This window comes from Atta colombica, unplaced genomic scaffold (genome assembly GCF_001594045.1).
Source record: "Atta colombica isolate Treedump-2 unplaced genomic scaffold, Acol1.0 scaffold268, whole genome shotgun sequence".
NCBI lineage: Eukaryota > Metazoa > Arthropoda > Insecta > Hymenoptera > Formicidae > Atta > Atta colombica.
The window spans coordinates 82,189-98,489 of NW_017259368.1; the positions used below are offsets into that span (position 1 = coordinate 82,189).

Below are 16,301 nucleotides of genomic sequence, written 5' to 3' on the forward strand. Positions count from 1 at the left end.
CTAGCTAAATTTTTAGACATTTCAGAAAATCGTTCTTTCCGTATAAAAGTAGTATAGTTATATATAAAATTATATTATTATATAATATATAATAATATAATATATAATGTTATATAATATATAATAATATACGTATTCATTACTTTTATTTATTGTATATCTGTAATGTATTATACATCTTCTACCTTTTCATTGAAGAACCTTTCTCTGTCTCGCTTAAATTACATACTATTTCTTGAGAAAATAAATCAAAACAAACAATACGAAAAACAGTATCATGGATCATCTTATGATGATTTCGATTTACGTCACGTAAAGTAAAATCATAAGAAAGAAAAGTATTCGACGTATTTGTCTTCGTTTTCTGTTTCAAATTAAACAAATATATGTTTGTTTTGGAAACAACAAGCAAAACAAGAGCGAACGTTGAAAAGAGTAAACTTGTGAAATGTGAATCTATAACTCTTCGTGGCAAGACAAAAGCTACAAGACGCGAATGCGCAGTAATGAAATGTATTCAGATATAATAACACTACAAAATCTCTATCCCTGCAGGTCTGTTTTTCAAAGAGAAACATATAGAAGAAAACTTAATTTTAAATTACGTTATATGTTACGTTGCACGCGTGTGTTGCATCTTCAAACCACCTTTTTCAATCTTTTCAACCGAGAATCCCCCTCGCTGGGGAAGTACTTTCCAGGATTACTTGTCATCGTCGCGTCTTTCATCAATTCAAGACGATCTCTCTGAGGATTTGACAGTGTTAAAAATGTAATTCAAAGAACGAAAAGAAAGAGAGAAAAACGAGAGAAAAAGAAATTCTCTAAATTCTAAATCGGCCTAAATACAGGTAAAAGATGTCTTTAATCTCTTTTAAGAGTCCAGCTGAATCGGGGACTCTCTTTACAATCTTTACAGTCTGATTCTCCACCCACTCAAGACGCAGTCTACGTGCCGTGTAATTATCTGAGGGCAATTAAGGTATCTTGAAGCGCTCGTGCAGTCGCGATTACTCTAAGTTCTGCGTGGCGCCCATATGGCGATTGGCGAGTAATCGAATACCTGAAAACCGCGGACGAGAAATCAGGCGGAAATCAGGCGGAAATCAGGCGGAAGAAATATATCGAATATGATCTGCTCATAAGTACCAGGCGCAAGCAAGCAACTGAGAGGATGTCAACTCAAACCTTCGAGATAATCATCCCAAATAGAAGTTACTGGCGATAAATTTAGAGTAAGGCAAATATCAACTTGTCGTCAAAGCAAAATAATTTCCACAAGTATTTTCTGATTTACACAATCCAAATTTAGAATTTATCTGATAGATTTAAATTCTCTCGTAAAAATAAGAATAACAAGCATTAACATGTATATAATCGATCATCATTCGAATTATTAATTGATATAATAATGATATTTTATTATTATACTTTATTTTTGTTTGTTATGTTAATATGTAATTATTTTATTATAATTAGTAGAATATAAATTATTTATCAGACATAGTTAGTATTTTATTCTGAAAATCTACAAATTTAATGATCATATAAAATACCTTATATCATATAAAATACCTTATAACATTATGTTAAAACAAATATAATATTCGATTTGAAAAACTAGAAAGAACTTTTAAATTATCTTAAAGAAAAAGTGATGTAGGATTAAAGTATCATTATGTATAAATATATCATAGCGTTTTCTCTTGGCTATCGTCCACTAGTGCAATACTCAGACAGTGTAACGTGTTTCCTTAGCTATAGTGTAGTGCAAATTTTATGCATGAAGTGGGAAGATTTGTTACACGATCTCAAAAGGTTTGTTCACGTCGCATGCTCCAGTTTGCTCCAATGTGCTCTTACTCATGCGTTAGAATAAATGCTATGATAAGAGCATTTTAGAGCATGTTAGAGCATGCGAACCTAAAAAGACGGTATGACATTAAAAAAGACATGAAGAAAGTCAACCGGCAGCAGAATTAAACACGATAGCATGAAGTGTACACCATGGTATATGTACACTTTTTAATGCAGCACTGATGCAGCACTTACAAACGCAACTGGTGTAGTGAGAGGTTATATTCAGTATGTCCCAAGAGAAAACGTTATCAGAACAGAGAAATTTTTCTTTGAAGGAGTTTTTTCTATATTTCTAAACTAAAAGCGTAATATTTCTACTAACAATTCTAGAAACAATTACACACATATTAGAGCATATAAAACGGACATAGTACATAATTATTATAGATATATAATTATGATAATTAAACAATTATTATTATACTTAATTATTAAATAATTATCGCATACAATACATTTACACTTTTTACATTTTGTTATATTTTTTTTTTACGTTTACATAAAGATCCTCCGTCACGAATTCGTCACGAAAAATCTCTGTTATTTCTCCGATTTGCATATATTGCTTTTCCTGGGGCACAAACAAGTCGAGAGCCGTATCATGGTCTGACCCATAGGCAACCTGTGTTTTACGTAAAGTCATACAAGGGAAAACATTCAACGTATTTTTCTTTGTTTTTTAAACTGACAACGTTGGTATGCGATGAAGCCTTCGAAGGAAAAAATAAACAGCCCAAAATGGAGAAATAAAAATGCGAGGGAGCATCGTCCGCACGTGGAAGATTATTGTCCAGTGTCCCTCTTCCCATCCTTTCTTTTCGTTCTCTCTTTTTGCAGTCATTATTACTTTTACACGTTATATTGATATGCGAGTAACCATTATAGAGATGAAAACGTCCAATTATAATGTTCAACCTTTGAGCTTTAGCTGCATATTTTTATAACTCTCGTGATTATTATTATTATTCGCGAGCGAAAGGGAATATTATTATCTTCGTTTAATCTGGCGGCTGTTATCTTCGCGAGAATAGCAGCGAATTGTAAGCCGAGGATGTAGTCGTTACGCGCAATGTAGTGATATGAATTCAATATATCACGCATTCAGGGCTGGCATTTTATTTGAAAAACAGTATTTATGAAACAAGTGTATTTTGTATTTTATATTTCAGCGGAGCTGAAAATATTTATATTTCATGAGAGCATATAAAAGTATTTTGTATTTTCTATTTCAGTATTAATAACAAAAACATTGTAAGCGTATTTTTTTAAAGATGCCGTTCACAGGCCAGGGTGAAGAATGCACTGATACAATGTCTATGCGCTCCTCTCCCTGATGAAGTGAACGGCAAAGTTCACGAAAAACGTTGATATTAGCAATGGAATAAAACACGGCGACAAACAATCCGCAAACCTTATTTTTAAAGATAACACTCGTGAAAGCCTAAAAAGCGTATTTATCGCGTATTTATAAGTGCCTTATCAAGTGTATTTCTTATTTTTTATTTCAAATACTAAGATTGACAATTAATCTTATATTTTAACTACAAAATTTAAAAAACTTTCAATCTTTCGATGTTAAATACGAAATATATAATCCTTTCATGTGCTTCGCTGAAATACAAAATACAAAATACACTTCCCGCCGAGAAAAAATGTTATACATGGACATATTTTATATATAATTATATATAATTGTATATAATTTTTTATATAATTATATATGTAATATTTTATTTATTTATAATTTTTATATATATTTTTTCCGGATTGCGCTGCAAATACTGTGTTTTAAATAAAAGTATTATATTTCAAATACATGTCTCCCAGCCTTGCTCGTTTATTACAATTTCATAATACATACTGCGAAACGAGTCATTCATTTCCTTGACATTTCGATCGATTATTATATACGCAATTATTTCCCTGCATATTTTCAGAATATATCATTTCAGAAGAAAGCTCGAGTTTCAAGTCGGAATCCGACCACGCGTTCCGGCGAGCGGATCGATGTGGTAAGCAAGATTTATCGCACTTTCAACGCATGTTTATTCTCACCTGAGTAATCTACTCTCCCGAGTGCTACTACAGCAGCTGGTAGAGGAAGTAACGCTGTTGATGCTTCTACTGCGGCGTGTCTTTAACGAATCGCCCAAGTTGTTCACCCCATTTGCCGTTATGGAGAAAGATCGAAGTCTATAATACTCAATGCCGTCCTCAGTCTCACCTTCTTCGTACCCCATTATGCCACCCCCGCGTCTTGTATCAACCAGCATCGGCTGCAAGAAATAATAACAATTACTTTGTCCGATCGTCATTTAGACGAGTCTATTGGTCTATTTACTATGGCTGAACTAGTATACACTTTTGAAATTTGAAGTGAAATAAATATAGAGTGGGACTTGCGCATAGAAGGGCAAGTTAGGCAAATATCTAAATAATCAAAATATCTACAGATACGTCTATATTTGTGTAAGATAGTATAAAGATGGAGATTACTGTGTTTAATACAATAATCTGTGTCCGGCTATCAACAGCCAAACACGTGCGCTTGTTCATTTTCATACATCAAAAGTAATATTATTAGGTGAGGTTCTTTTTGATAATTAAAGCGATTAATAACAATCGAATGTGTTTTTTAGATATAAGTTATTAACATATTCTTTAATGTTCAAGTTATTATTTTATTTACGATTTTTGAGTGATAAAATTTCAATCAACACCGATATGAGACTTGTTGAGCCCACTATTAATTTACAACTCAGCTACTTAAATGAAATCTGTCTTTATCGCTTTTTATTCAATGGGTGTGATCGAGTTGCCACTACGAATGCTTCAAAGCTTTTGATTAATCAATCGGAAGAAAGAATTTTTCTAACTGACCAATAAAAAAATGCTTCGAAGTATTCATAGCAGTAACCGCATCCTATGTTATGATTAAACATATATTTTACGTTTAATTATTATTATAAAGAGTAAAGATTTTAGTTTTTCTAATTTTGTTAATTAAAGTATTTAAAAAGTAAGAATATTACAAATTATTTATTATATTTAAAATGAAAATTTGATTAATATATACATCATTCTTTCGTGTTCTTAATAATATATAATCTCATTAAACGATTATCTTCATGGCTCAGCTTATCCTTCGGAGGATGCTCAACGTGTCTCATGGGTGAGGCATATTGATCCACTTTGTATCCTTGTAATTAACGTAATTTTTTCTTATTTACGAGATATATTATGGATTTAGTACTTAATTATTGAGTCAGATGAACATGCAACGTTTTAAAGCATTTACCATTAATCTATCGTAATTGAGTGAAGATTTATAGCTTGAAGAAAAAGTATCACAATTATCCCCGCTCTATCCTATGTTTGACATTTAGCGAAAGCGAGAAAGAGATTAGGGAGTTTTTGCAACACCGTTTATCCAGATACGGTAAACACTAAGGTTAGAATAGCGATCATGTAACTTTTTCTCTAGGGCGAAAATGTGAAAAGTGAAAATTCTTTTATATGTATGTGTGTATATGTACGAACATAGATAAAAATTTTCACTTTTCACGTTTCCACTCTAGCGAAAAAGTTACATGATCGCCACCGAAGTTATCTTCTTCTTAACAACTAATTAAGATAACATAACTTTAGCGTTCATCGTATCTTCGCATTATTGCAAAAACTCTCTAATACTAACTCTCTAATACTGCAGTCTAGCGCAAAGATAAAAAACAGACCTTACATCTTTATCTATATTCTTAGAGGAAGCAATTTTAATCTGACAGCCTGGAACTTAAAATTTTTATTCTAATTCTTCTGATTTTAAATTTTAGTGCAATAAAGTGTTCTGACAAGGGAAATGTTATGGAACTCATTAAAATTGAACTCATGAAAATTTTTATTCTGATTTTAAATCTTTTTTCAATATATTCTGACAAGGAAACACAGAAAATCCGCTCTAATTTTAAAGCTTTTAATCTGTTATAGTCTTATAGAAAAAAATAAGAAACACATATTTTTTATACATACTCTTTTATCCTCTAAAAATATGATACGATATTTTTAGAGGATAAACACCTCTTTCAAGAAAATTCGTTATTTTCTTTTGAAACGAATAGCATTGAAACTATAAAAGATGAAAAAAAATGAATGATTTCAAGAATATTCCCATACAACAGAAATGTCCGGAATACATCAGAGAGATATTCTAAAAATATTACATATCCAAAATATATCTTTGAGATATCTCTATAATATATTTTGGGCACATTTGCTGTTTTATAATAATATTAAAAAATTTATTTTAAAAAGTCTTTAAAAAAATAAAAAATTAGAGTTTATTAATTGTAAAACTAGTTTTAAAACTATTCGTCTTTTATATTTTAAAAAATATTTCTATCTCTTATAATTTTGCTTCGAAAGAAACTAATCGAACTGAACGTTTTATTCTCCTAAAAATGCATATGACCACATAGAAAAAAATACATATTTATTATATTTGACCTAGATTACGCTTTGATATATTAACGTCAAAATTGAAAAGAGACATTTTTCTCGTAAATATTTCCTCGTAAATATTATATATGTTCCAACGTATAAACGAGAGATAATTTCTAACACATTTCGATACTCCACTTACTGTCAGTACTGAAAATTTACAACATACGTTACATGCATTTTAGATTTTCAGCATTGACGGTGAATATCGGAACGTAGCCTGAAAATGAATAATCCCATCATCCGCAAACATCATCATTAATCGATAGATTCAGTGATATTTCGATGCGATTTACCGACATTCATTGATTGAATTATGAGCTACATGACATAAATCGATGTATAAAATTCTGTAAATTTCACTGAACGGCAGGCATGCCACATCACATATGCATATGCTCGTCTGTCTTTCGCAATTGCGAAACGAAGGAAAGGTGATAGAAATACGCGATGCGTTCTCGAGTGTGGTATTAGGGTCGCGGTGAATCCTAACATGTTCGTTAATCAATGCGAAATACATCCGATGACATAATTGTCGCGTTCCGTTGTTCCATTTACCCGCTTGTCTAAACAACGTAAATACAGAAATTTAATTGAATGTCGATTCGAGAATATCGATAGTTTGAATCTATCTCACATGCTCTTCCCCAAATTCATTTCTTTGACAGTAATGAGAAGCTCATGATAAGGCTTGAGAAATATCGATCACGTCACTCTGTAGAAATCGCAATATTAATTTTCTCATTCTCTTACTTCTCACGAGAAGTTAACATCAACCATGTTTTTATTGCATCGAAGAAACCTCGCGTATGTTCGAATTACACCGCTTCAATTTGCTGAATCCCTAGTCGCTTAACAAAACAAGAAGGCACGATCCGACGAAGATAAAACGTGAGAATCAAATTGAAATTATTCTCGATCTAGATAGAATATTAAATTAAACATATATACGTGGTATACTATTGTATAATATTAACCTAATAATAATATGTGGGATTATAAATTTATTAAAAGTAAATTAAAAATAACATAATTATATATAAATTCGAAGTATGTAATTTGGAGTCTTTAGATAATTAGATAATTAAAATTGATTGATCGAGAAAACTTTAATAATGATATCTGTAATAACGTATTCCAGTAATGTTTTCTGTCATTGTAGCGCGAATACAATTTATCTCACACATATTGAATTCGTAATGGAAGTCCCTAGTTTCGCAGATCTTGGGAAAAATGCGAGGGATGTTTTTAAGACAGGATATCACCATGGCAAAGGTCTTATCAAATTCAATATCAAGACCAAATTTGCCAAAAGGTTCCAGCTAATGAGTGACACAACGTTGAATTTCGAAGTATCAAAGGTTGAGAATCATTATATGCTTCTCTCTCTCTCTCTCTCTCTCTCTCTCCTTAATTCAGATATTTTTAGGTCCTTTAATAATTAAATTTTGGTCATTTTATCTACATTAACGCTAAATATTTATTTATTATTTTGTGATTATTCGCGGGAAAAGCAAACGAATGATGTGGATGATCGCTTATCTCGCGAAAAATTTTGCATGTAAACGTAGCTGAATCAACTATTTCAAGCGGCAATATTTGCATTTAATTATATATCGGATTATGCAGACAATATAAGTGTATCACTGAATTCGAATTCGCAACAACTGTTGCTTTAAATTCGGAAAACTGATGGAGTTATATGTTTTATAGAAACTATACTTATACAATAATATTTTGATGCACATGAAATATTTATCAGCATTAATAAATTGGATAAATGTTATTTATCTTTATTTGTTAAATCACGTATGATCGATTTATATATATAACACAATGTATTTCAATAACGATATAAAATAATACATCAGAATTATATCAACTATATGAATTAAATAATCTTGGATATCTTATTGGATTTACTTGAATGTTTCAAAAGCAAGAAAATTGGAAAATTTATTCATAATGAATTAATGATAGTTAAGCGGATTAATGGAAACAAAGTACAAGGCGAATGCTGGAGCTCTGCTATTAAAATGGACGACCGATGGTGTGCTTTTCCTGGGATACGAGTTTAATGACTTGCTGATGAAGGGTGTTGATTTGCTCTCCGAGTGCTCTTACAATCCAGAAACGGCTGCGAAAACCGTGAAAGTCGGCTCGAAGTTTGTTAATAAGAGAATCAACACACACTGCGAGATCTGTTAGTCATGTTAATTTCCTTAAATCTAATTAACTTTACGTATCGTATTTCTTTCGTGTTTAAAAGCGTGCATGATCGCGTTCTCTTGAATGTTGATCGCTTCGTTTAATAATGCTCGCGGATTTACCGGACTTCCCTGTAAAGCACGAGCGGCAAAATTCATAGAACAAATTCATCCTCTATTTATAAAGTTTCGCAAGGTAACGGCTTTGGCCAGGGCGTTGCTTGAATGATGGATAAAGGGCTTCATATACTGTGCTCACGTATTCTTGTCTAAGGGAAGAAGACTAATTATATACTATAGTCCAAACTTTTTACCGGCCTCGTCCAGAAAAAAAACTATTAAAAATATCAAATAAAACTATACCGTTAAAAAATTTCTATTCCATGTGCAATTACTGCAAAGATTACTTAATATTATTAATGTATGTATTATTAATACACGTATTAATAATATTAAACGTAGAAAAATGGCACGTGTTCTTTTTACACGAAATCAGATCACTTTCTAATATTACGAAATACAAGAGACATTTCCGTAATTAAATACTCCGTTCGTAAAATAATAAAAAGAATCGAATATAAAAAATTACTGTAGAGAGCGACGAGTTTTCTACAGTAAATCTCTCTTCCTCCATCCCTCTTCTCCCGTCATGTCTAATTAATTATTTCAGAGATGGCAAATGATATTCCCGATGCTCTTTTATATATGAAATGAATATAGAAATTTAAATAAAATCAAACTCACGCAGAAACGAAGGAACGTGTTTCAGCTCGCTATAATATAGTTCTCTGGAGTAATTCGCTTCAAACTTTCTCCCTTGTCTCGCGCTTCGTAACAGAGATTGCACGTTGCGTAACAGAGGGAAACTTTAATAAATAATTCCTTCTCCTCGAAACTCCTTTCCAATATCATGCAAAGTTCACAGGAACAATAGCGGAACCGCATCCTGAATGTTTACTAACAAGTCGCGGCAATTTCCGTGAACACAAGTTTCCGCGACCGGCGATGGCGATACACAAGCACTTCCGGAAGCTTGTGGACAGCCATACTGTCGCACGAGGCAATCAAGTTCGATATGAAAACATATTCGAAGGAAGAGCTTTTGCCATTACATTTTTCAGCAAAATAAAACGCATTGCAAATAGATGCGCGTGGAAAGGCGGATGAATTAAATTTTAAGAATGTCAATAGTGACAGCTTTTTTGCGTCCAATTAAATTTCGATAAACGAAAGAATTAGATTCTTTTTTATTTTTCAAGATATAGGAAAACGCGGAAATCGGAACATCCGGTATCTTTTCCCGTACTCGGTTACATGTGAGCAATCCGATGCTATCGCATGTTGAATCGTCGAAATTACTAGATTTCTTGTTTTACAGGCAACGATTTGAATTCGGGTACCAATTTCCTCGGTTCGATGGTGGTAAAATGCCGGGATCTGCTTCTGGGCTACCAAGGTGGCTATGACACGGCCTCGAACAAGATAACGAAAAACGACATCGGTGTCGCTTATGGTTTCCCTGACTTTGACCTGCACTTTCGATGTACCTGTATACCGCACGTGTATGGACTATCTGTGTTGTACAAAGGTAAAAGTTGCAAGATCCGCGATAAAGGTAACGCGATTTTTCCATGAGCGACCTCCGCGTGATATTCCCTTGAAACCGCCAACAGCGCCAACGGGAGAATAATCATCCTCGTGACAACAGAGTAATTTCAGTCTTCTTCGTAATATCCTCCCATTATTCATTGCCTCTTGCGTCGCGAAATCGCGACGTCGTCGTCAACTAGAACGGAACTGTTAAATTACCGCTGTCTTTCCCACGTGTTAAGTAAATGGGGGATTAAATGTGCCTGGCTTAGACGAGCGTAATAAGATCCTGTCGCTCCTGTGTTCAGATAAGCGGAATATGGACGTGTAATAGTACAAATCGTTTAGCACATATCGGCTTAAGGCAGCGTTATCAATTTTCTCGAGGAAATCAGGAGGACGAAGGTAGAGAGGACAATAATTAGTAACGTTAATATGTAGAGAGTCTGTGACAGCGTCGTGTAATAGTGACGTACTGACGTACAACAAAGCTCAGACCATAAACCGATACTATCGGGATTACATAATGCTACACGTCGATGACCTCGCTTAGAATTGGATTAAATTAAAATTACGTGCTTTATACGTAACTGTTAATTATCCCAGATAACTAAACATGTCAAGAGCATATGTATTGCAAAATTATGTCATATCGCTCACTTATTACAACGATATAATTAAAAAATTGTCATTTTTTTAGTTGCTTGTAGAAAAAGAACGGAAACACAAAGAAAAGAAAGAAAGAATATAAAAGAACATTTTATTCCTTTATAATTAATTATTATACATCAAAATTGAAATTTTAAAATTAATGTTATAAAATTTTAATGCTTCAAAATATTAAAATTCATTTTTTTTGTGTTTGGATTTTGTTTTTCTGAATTGTGTCATTATTGTAGCAAATAAGTGATAATTATATTAGTATCCAGGAAATCTGCTGTTTTTTAAATATCAGTGTATCAGAGAATGAGCAAATCCTGTATTATCTGCACATTATAATAAAAAGCTCCATTCCTGTTGCATTTCTATGATTATATGTTAATTGACTGGCACATTACAGTAGTAAAAAACCTTTAAAAAGGATTCAGTACATAGAAATCTGCTCTCTATAATTATGAATTTATTGGCATACGCTAGCATTTTTTGCTATTTGAGATATTAACAGAAGCTGCGTTTTCAAAACGACATCTAATAAAATAATAATAATAATAATAATAATAATAATAATAACACAACAATAACGATAATCCGGTTTGCGTATTTGTAAATGAAAATGTTGAATGTTTCTCAATCTATCGTTTCGTTCTATCGTGATACTTCATTTGCTCTTCAGTGAGGCGCGACTTGGACATCGCGGCGAACGGCATATACGGGAAACGAGGCAACGTGCAAAAATGGACAATTGGCGCTGGGGCGAAGTGCAAGATCGACGAGAGGTCGACTCTGCGATTTAAGTTCAACACTGATCTTCAATTAGCCACAAGTCTCCTGCAAAAGATCAGCGACGGTGTTACGCTGATCCTTTCATTCAACATAGACTGCGCGAATGTCACCAGAGGTGGTCACAGAGTGGGACTGGCACTCAACGTTGATGCTTAAACTCATGAATCTTAATTTACGGATTTGCATGTTGGATTTGTGCTGTCCTTTACATTGTCTATTGCATGTCAATGATTATTAAATCTAACCGACGATCGATCATGTATCAACCAAGGGATGTTGAATTTTTCTTTTATATAGAAACTGTGAATCTGTGTGAGAATTAATAAAAAATTATTAAGAATTAAAGATTGTTAATAAAATATTTCTCTTAGAATAAGAAGATAAAATAATCTTTTTCTATAAATTATGTATTTTAAATGATTAATTTTATTTAATGTCTCCTCGAATATTTCTAACGGTTGCAAGTTGATAGTCGTAGAATTTTATAAGTCTCAACGGTCGTAACGATACGTCAACTGCAATTTCCAGGGAAATGAAAAGAAGAATTAATGAATGACGTAGAAAAGCCATCATTTCTCCAGGCACCTCATTCCGATTTTTCATTTTCAGTTGTGCGATCGCGTTACATGGAATGTCGATGAAATTCGGAAAAGGTAACAATCACAAGGGTGTTATTCCCAGCTCCATTGTGTACTTCTACCATATGCTGTTTGACAGAATTTACGCACTCCGTATTCATTTCACTTTTCAATACGCGTGAAATCACCGTCATCGTTACAGAGAAAGTCTTTCGGCCACGGTTTCGCGGTATCTTTCACAATGGCCGAGGAAATTAACTCAGCCACGTGCGCCATCGATCTATGTACAATATGTACATACCTGAGACTCATCGTTACGCATTCCGCTATATTTGCTTCCTCACTGAATTCACAAATTGTTATAAATTATTCTCTCCTTTTCTCTTCCCTCCCTCTTATGACGAGAGAATACGCAGAATATCTCTATACACAGAAAAAAATAGTAGTAGTTCAGCAAAGCTATATCTTGCTGCGCGAGTTTAGCTTTATTTATAACTTATTTATAACTTAAGAGATTTGATGGTTCAAGAAATTATGTCTGTCAAGTAATTATCAGCAAATTCAGTTAATTTTTTGCTGCAATACAAATTGTTAATTTAATAAATTTTCTTCATTATAGCAGCAAAAGTTCATACCATTTTAGCCATTTTTATAGCTAGCATGTTTTGTTAAAAATTTTGATTTATATACTGAATTGATTGTTATAGAAAAGTACTTTGCTGTTTTAATAAATCTGCTGTTACAACAAATATGATTACCTATAATCACTAATTTTATTCAGCTGTACTTTTCTACTTAGCATAGAAAACCAGCTGTTCGTATATTATAGCTAGAAATTAGATAAATATAGTTTTTAATTGTTTTAACAAATTTTTTTTCCCATGTAGATTTTTACCGAAAATTTTTCTCTAAATCTCGTAGAGTGAAATCTCACTCGAGAAGAGACTAAAAATTTAGCCTGTCTTGAAAAAAAGAATGAAAATACACACACAGATTTTCATTCTAGTGAGATTTACTCCAAAGGAGTGAAATCTCAATCCTCTTTTTCGAATATAATACCAAGATACATAGAAAAAGAGGTTGAGAGTTTTCTCCTTCGTAGTAAATCTCATTCCAAAAGAATAAATCTCACTTTAAAAAGAATGAAAATATTTGTCACTCTTGAACAAGAGTGTCCATATTTTCACTCTTTTTTCAAGACAGGTTAAATTTTCAGTCTCTTCTCGAGTGAGATTTCACTCGATGAGATTTAGAGAGTTCAGAGATCAATTTTTTTCTCATATATTCTTACCCTGTGACGTGGAACCGCCGGCATACTGCTTGTTCTGCTGCGATACTGCTTGGGACCGGCACCTCCACGAATGCCGGATGCCAAGCCAGTCGAACCGGAAGGACTCGTCGGACTGGGACCGTTTGGACTCGCATTCGCGCTTAGATGCGATGACGATGACGCGGCGCCAGGACTCAGAGACGGTGTTCTAGTCGGACTCCTAGGTGAAGGCGACAGGTGACCCCAAGGACCAGCCTCCGTTTGCAGAAATCTATCATACAGAAATAGAACGTTGTCATAGGCATGTGCTACGTCGCGTCGTGGGTAATCCTGTCCTCGCATAAATCCGAAACTTTTCAATCAATTTACAATTCCGCGATTCGCTGAAAAGTTCCAGCGTCAGTCGATCTCGAATTTAAGACGCTAAGGATTATATTTGAACGCTCGTTGAATAGATTGATTGCCGTACGGACGTCAAGCGGACTATACTAGTCAATAATGAATCACTTTTACGAGAAGACAACCTGTGTAAGTCCGGCGTGGGTCTGGCAACTGCAATGCTGGAACTTCTACGTCTCGAGGTAGTCGGTGACTTCGGTCCATCCACGCAGCTGTGACCCTGAGATCCGGACAGCGAAGTGTGTTGAATACGGACCTCGACTTCGCTGCTCCGCCTCTGGAAAGCCCTTTTGCTCCAGCGTCGTCCTTTTCCTTCGACGCTCATGTTGTCTGGCTTTCTGCAAGTTTCCGGCTTTCTGCAAGTTTCCGGCTTAGCAGAGACAAGAACTACGTTCGAAAATATCCGAATATCCTCGTATATCCTTGCTGTTCATCCAATGTTAAACAAAGCTAGAGACGATACACCCGGATTTCCGAATGCAGCTAAGAATACACAACGTTCCCTGATTTCGCGTAACAACTTTCGGAGCAGTATAATCCTATTTTTACGCACGCATTGCGCTATCGATTTTATTTGCATATAAGCGCTCTATTTCCGCTCCTCGCATTAAACTCAGTTTCGGTGGAAGATTGATTCATTACCTGCGGCAGAGTTTAGCGTAAAATTGTCCCACGACAAATCCAATCCGATTGTGAGAATCTCAAACCGACTTCAACCAATACTAAAGACTTCCTACGCATGTTTGTCACATGCTATGAACCCCAATACGACATCGGCAAAATAGTCCGGATTGCTCTACCCAAATTAGAAAATATAATTTTGAGATAAAGCCGAGAGTCCTCGACTTATGTTACGATATTAAAATATTATTGAATTTGCAAACTTTCAAATCGTTTAAATGACTCGAATTTCATATATATTTCACTTGTTAAAAGTTAAACATCCATATATTTTGAAAGGTCAACGAAACTTTTAAAATTATAAATAACAACATTGAGATTTGTAATGCTAAAATAAACTTTATGTTTTAATTATCCCTTGTTTCAATATTACACATTTATCATTAGGCTAATCTGATCAATGCCCATAATGCTATTTATAATTATTTAATTATATTGATTTCAACGTTTAGCAATTAATTAAATCTTTAACGCTTCAGTAAGAATATTTTAATATCGTTTTCGTTGCTCGTTAATTGACAATTGCTTTATAAATCTGAATGGATATAGTTTTTGTTTTAATAGTTAATTAAACTTTTTATATTTCAGCAAATACACGAACATTATTTTTTATCCTGACTGACAATCAATTTATGTATATCAATATTCTCTTTCTCTTCTCTTTTACTGATTTTTTAATTTTTTTTTATTATCCTTGCAAAACGTTTTCTCATTTCCTCTTTCCGCTTTGAAATAGAACTACTTGTTGCCTTCTTCCTCGAGAGGGAAAGAGAAAGAGAGAGAGAGAGAGAGAGAGAGAGAGAGAGAGAGAGAGAAAGTTATATATTTTCTTACAATTTAGATAATTTATTAAATAAACTCTTTACTAAAAAATACTCGCTAAAAAATACTAAAAAATTTACCTCGGTATCAGCTTGTCTTCAAGCATGCTGGGTAGATCGTCGCCGTCCTCGGTAAGTGCTGCGAAAAAATCTTGAAATTTATCCGGGAAGCTGCTCGGCGGACAGACGTTCATAGAGAGAACACGATCGGAAACATTCCGAGAAGTTCTCTCGACGATCTCATGACGATCCGTTAGACTGAATGTTGCCATATATTCACTAGGAACTTCACAAGTTGTTATGCACCATCTATGACTTCTCTTTGTCACAAATCCGTTTTTCCCTCCATTCGCGTACACCACACGTGGCCCTTCGTAAAAACTTCGTGATAAACGGATCAGCAGAATCCAATTGCCGGTGAGTTCCAGAAAGTGACGTAATCTAAATTCGTAAATGCACAGTTTTTATGTTCCACCTAAAAGCTCTCAAGAACCTTAAAGAGCCTTTAAATGAGCATTGAAGATGCTAACTATTTGTAATTACTGATGCAATTTTTATTAATTTACAGCTAATTAATTTTACATTTATGCGACATAGGTCGAGTCACAGGACTGAGTCATGTTACATTTCCGATGGAAATCTATCGTTTTTGCATATCGCGTGATGAAAAGCAAAATGCAAAGCAGCCGCATGCAACACTTGCGCTTTCACTCTCATTCGAGAGCAGCTCATGATATTAAAGCATCGAGTGTGCCGGTTCCGACACTTTCGAATGCGCGACGTGATCTATGGATCGAAGCACGTGTTCATCTCTTCCGTCTTTCCTCGAGTAATTATAGCACGAGGGCAATTAAGGTAGGGCATACAATGAGAGTGCCTTTCACCCGTGAGCGACCGCAACCCTTTTTCCACGATGAAGACCTGGCGAAAACTAAAGCTCTCATGGTTGTTGCACGTC

General features: G+C 34.1%; 1 protein-coding gene across 1 annotated transcript in view; it reads right to left on the bottom strand.

Annotated features, from left to right (window-relative positions):
* Positions 1-15,615, bottom strand: part of LOC108689297 (GTP-binding protein RAD) — a 21,725-nt gene extending 6,110 nt beyond the window's left edge. The window contains exons 1-4 of the mRNA XM_018196021.1: positions 15,425-15,615; positions 13,967-14,197; positions 13,464-13,713; positions 3,916-4,136 (exon numbers count right to left, since the gene is read on the bottom strand). Of these exons, the coding sequence (XP_018051510.1) occupies positions 3,916-4,136; positions 13,464-13,713; positions 13,967-14,197; positions 15,425-15,615 (893 nt within the window). The remainder of the gene's footprint in view (positions 1-3,915; positions 4,137-13,463; positions 13,714-13,966; positions 14,198-15,424) is intronic.
* Between the last annotated feature and the right edge of the window lie 686 nt (positions 15,616-16,301).